The sequence below is a fragment of the Papilio machaon genome, chromosome 29, assembly GCF_912999745.1.
Source record: "Papilio machaon chromosome 29, ilPapMach1.1, whole genome shotgun sequence".
NCBI lineage: Eukaryota > Metazoa > Arthropoda > Insecta > Lepidoptera > Papilionidae > Papilio > Papilio machaon.
The window spans coordinates 1,821,370-1,826,123 of record NC_060014.1 but is presented as its reverse complement, the minus strand read 5'-3'; the positions used below and the strand labels follow the sequence as shown (position 1 = coordinate 1,826,123).

General features: G+C 38.9%; 1 protein-coding gene across 2 annotated transcripts; it reads left to right on the top strand.

Moving 5' to 3' along the window:
* The first annotated feature begins 1,227 nt into the window (after positions 1 to 1,227).
* LOC123722741 (chromosome partition protein Smc-like) lies at positions 1,228 to 4,485 on the top strand. 2 transcript variants are annotated; one of them, XM_045685297.1, is made up of 2 exons: positions 1,228 to 2,413; positions 3,705 to 4,485. In XM_045685297.1, exons 1-2 carry the CDS (start codon positions 2,292 to 2,294, stop codon positions 4,483 to 4,485), a joined length of 903 nt encoding a protein of 300 aa, XP_045541253.1. In that variant the 5' UTR covers positions 1,228 to 2,291. The 2 variants fall into 2 exon arrangements, with proteins under 2 accessions (XP_045541253.1, XP_045541254.1); XM_045685298.1 differs by having other exon boundaries at positions 1,228 to 2,417; positions 3,709 to 4,485.
* The last annotated feature ends 269 nt before the right edge of the window (positions 4,486 to 4,754 follow it).

Here is a 4,754-nt window from a genome sequence, read left to right as displayed (position 1 = left end):
ACACGACTGGATGGCCGCCATGTTGATATGCGCGGTGTTAGATTAGACAGAAGTGAAAGCGGTTAATTTGTAAAGTTGTTGTTAAAATAGTTTAAGTATTATAATTACATGTTATAAACAGAGAAGGATTGACTTTTATTGGAACTACTCCCGGCCGGTTTGATTATAAGGATAGGTTAGATCTTTGTATTTAATCAGTATTTTATTTGACTATCTATATTTGTAAACAAAATAGCTCTTAAACTTTGTGTCCTTTTATTTACTAAATGTTTTTGAACGTAGTTATGTTGGACGCTCACCCCTCAGCCCTAGATTAGGATGTCCATCTGGTATACAAAGTAAATTTGAAAATTTTTCACCTTCAAAAATAAGACCCTTTCCTAAAGCAGTAGCTCGAAAACAATCTATCAACAGTCGTCGTAAACGCAAATCCGCTGTGCTAACCGACACACCTGAAAAAGACACATTAAAAAGAGAGTATGAAGAAAAACTGGCAAAGACCAAAAAAACGTGTGACAAAACTAAAGGAAAAGGCAAAGGTAAAGGAAAGTCCTCGAAAATGAGCGAAGAAGGAAAAGAAAAGGTGAAGAAAAAAATTTTGGTTTCCGATTCAGATTCTGATACTGATGAATGGTTTTGTTTAGTGTGTAGCGAAAGTTATAGCACCTCGATAAAAGAAGATTGGGTAGAATGTATTCTGATGAAGACTGATTTAATATTTGTGTGTGATATTGTTACCTACTTCTATAAAAATTACTATATATCTTTCTATAATATAAGTGCCTTAAAAATGTTAGAATCCAAAGTATTTTAGTTTGCCAAAAGTTTATTAAAATAACTTATTAAGAAGTGGAAGTGAATAATTTAATTACTACAAGTTGTTATTTGCAGACTAAGTCTGTGTTTTTATATAAGATTTGAAAATGTTCCTGCCAAAGTGATTTTCTACCAAAAAAAACTTAAAAAATTACCATAATAGATATTATAATTACTCATAAATGTTAGAAGACTGTATAAAGTGATCTCTATTGTTTATATCGTTTTGAAATACTAATAAAAAAATATATATCACTGATGATTTTGTTCATTTATCTACCGTAACATCGTGCCCCGATGATGTAACAACTAGCCCCAATTCCGGGGTAAGATGTTACAATCTACTTGTTTAGTTAAATTCTCCATTGTGAAAAAATTACATTAATTTCAATAATTTTTCAGTTATATTTTCATAGCTAAATAGACATACTAACATTACAAGTTATCAAATGTATAATTTATTTGATAGCTTTTGTCATATTAACAACTATCTAAAAATTGTAACAACGTGCCCCCTGCTCCCCTACTAACGTGAGTAGATGGCAAAAATGTAGCCGCGCATTCCCACAATTTTTAAGAAGAAATGGGGTTTGATTAGAAACTTCGATAAACTGGCCAGAAGGAATCATTCCTATAGTTATAAACAAGGAATGTGAAGAGCCACAAATTTGTGATTCAGAGAAAATCGAAAATCTACAGTCTATATCAGAAGGTTCAACATCAACTTTTACTCCAAGGAAACCTTTTGAAAATTTAGGTTCCAAACAAAAACGAGTTGATATCTTAAGTTTATCTCCAGACGAAGTGACCAGTGTTACAATAAATCAATTGAAAAGTGCTGGATATGAAGAGGTTGCAAAGGACCTAGATAAAGTCAAAAAATGTCTGAATGATAGTAAAAAAAACTAACATGTATTCATCCGATAGAGCGTTGGCATTGTTTCCCTAAAACTATTGAAGTGGCAATACTACATCTTAGAGAGGCAGTGAGCGAAACTGGCTCTGAGCTATATCCGTCATGTTACAAGCTTAAGCAAGCCAAATTACAGCGTTATCCAGACAAAGAAGACAAGACAATTACTGATGAAGGAGCATCCATTAAACTTCAAGCCCTGCTGAACTTGACAGTATCAAGACTTCTGGATGTACTTGCTTCCGACACCACAACACATACACCAGCAGAAACTCTGGCACTGGCCCCCGATACCTCACCGCATAAACAAATAGAAACAACAAAAATTTCCAAAATCAAAGAGGCAAAGGCACTGCTAGTAAATGCAAAAACCCAATTAAAGATATCAACAAATCCAAAAGAGGAAACAATAGATGAGGTAATAAAAACAATAAACAAGACATATGAAATACTAAAAGAACTAGAAATAGAAACCGGAAAAAACAATAAAAATAGGAAGGAAACCAACACACAGCAACATCAAAATATACAAAATTAATATAAGGAAAGTGAGGACAAACTTATGCAAACAATAGAAGAACACACAAAATTAATAAACGAAAATAATAAAAAGATAGAAAAACTAAACGAAAATCTAATAAAATACCACAACACCGAACACAACAACAACAGGACATACGCAGCCGTACGAGGGGTGATCAAAAAGTAATGATAAACGGGTATATCTAATAAAGATAAAAATCGAAAAAAAATGTTTTTCGCTTCTTCGGTCCTTCACTACTTCCCAGCAAAAAAATTTTATAAATAGGACGTCATTTGGAGGAGCTACATTGATTTGAATACCAGCAGTCGGAGAGACAACACGAAAATGGAGAAACACGAAGTAAGATGCGTCATCAAGTACCTCTGTTTGAAAAAAATGTCTACCAAAGAGATACACGCTGATTTGGTGGAGACACTGGGGGACTCTGCTCCTCCATATTCTACGGTGGCACGGAGGTGAAAAGAGTTTAAGCTGGATAGAACATCCACAGAAAATGAACATCGCGAGGGACGCCCAATCCCGTCACTCCTGAGGAAAACGTGAAAAAAATCGAAGATATCGTATTAGCAGACCGAAGAGTAACCATCAGACATTTTGGTGAGGTCACAGGGATCTCATATGGCAGCATCTAAAGCATTTTGACCCGCAAAATGAATATGAAGAAGGCCTCCGCGCGTTGGGTACCGAGAATGTTAATGGACGAACAAAAGAAAAAGCGAGTTGACATTTCAAGAGCCAATCTTGCAAAGTTCCAGGCTGACCAAGAATTTTTTTTTCTCGATTTGTGAACATGGACGAAACATGAATCCATCATTTTGATCCTGAGACCAAACATCAATCGATGACTTGGAAAAGGCCATCCTCACCGACGTCAACGAAGTTCAAAGTCTCGAGCTCGGCGGCAGGTTATGGCGTCCGTTTTCTGGGATGCTGGGGGAATCATAATGGTTAATTACCTGGAAAAGGGAGCTACTATAACGGGCTCCCACTACGCTGATCAAATAAGACCACTGCGAGAAGCCATAAAGGAAAAATACGGGGCAAATCCGAGCGAAAGTCCTGTTTCATCAGGACAACGCTCCTGCACACAAACTCGAAGTTGCGATGGCTGCCACTCTAGAAGCAGGCTTCGTATTGGTCGAAGACCCGCCCTATTCTCCAGATTTAGCCCCCAGCGACTTTTATTTGTTTCCTCAGCTCATGGAACACCTCAGGGGCAAGAAATTTGAGCATGATAGCGAGGTGATGGCTACTGTAGAGGCATTTTGGGATAGCCAAGGTAAAGATTTTTTTTAAAAGGGTATTTTAGGTTTAGAGAAACGTTGGACTAAATTAATCGACTTGTTAGGAGACTACGCAGAAAAAAAAATTAAGTTTAAACTAAAATCGTTGTTATATTATACTCATTATCATTACTTTTTGATCGCCCCTCGTAGTAGCACCAAACACAGCAAGAAAAACAAGAGAACCAGCACTGCACTCCATAAAGATTACATCCAAAAATACACAAGAAACAGGAGAGGAAATTCTAAATAAAATCAGAGAAACCGTCAAAGCCAAGGAAGGAGATATAAAAATAGAAAAAATAAGGAAAGCTAAAGACCGCAAAATTATAATAGGATGTAACACAATAGAAGAACGCAGAAAATTAAAAGAAAAACTTGGAAATGAAAAAGAACTGATAGTGGAAGAAATGAAAAACAAGGATCCATTGGTAATACTCAAAGGAGTATTAACAAAGAACACAGACGATGACATAATAGAGGGACTCAGAACACAAAACAAGAACATCTTTAAGGAATTAGAAAAGGAACAGGACAGGATTGAAATAGCCTTCAAAAAAAGAGCCAGGAATCCACTCACAAACCACATCATACTTAGAGTCTCACCCAAACTGTGGAACTTGATGATCGAAGCGGGCGCAGTACACATTGACCTGCAGAAGATAAAAGTAGCTGACCAATCACCATTGGTGCAGTGCTCCAAGTGCTTGGGGTACGGCCATGGTAAAAGGTTCTGCAAAGAGGAATCAGAGAAGTGCAGCCATTGTGGTGGGTGGGGTGCTAGGGTCGGAAACCTCCATGTTGGGCCGCCGCTTGGATTGCTCTGGGACAAGTCCTGGGGGAATGGAAGCGGTTGGTCCGGTGCACCCTGGACGGCGGCAGATGGGGTCCTTTTCCTCTACGGGGGGAGGGAAGTCATCTGTCGCTGACCAATATCCGGCCAGCTTACACATGCAGGGGTCGCGGGATGGCGGACCTTAAAGGTCCGCGGCGTGACGCTTTTTTAAGAGCGCCCCGCGAGTTGCCGGGTCTGCCCAGTGCAAGGTCTGGCTCTGTTTTCAGAGTCGACTTGTGAACTGGTGCAGACCGGCGTCGACGCCGGCTTGGGAGCGGTGCTCTCCCTAGGGATAGTCCTGTTGGACAGCGGTCTTCGGACGTGGTTTCGGCGGGAGTATTCCGCGGCGCGGCGGTTACCTTG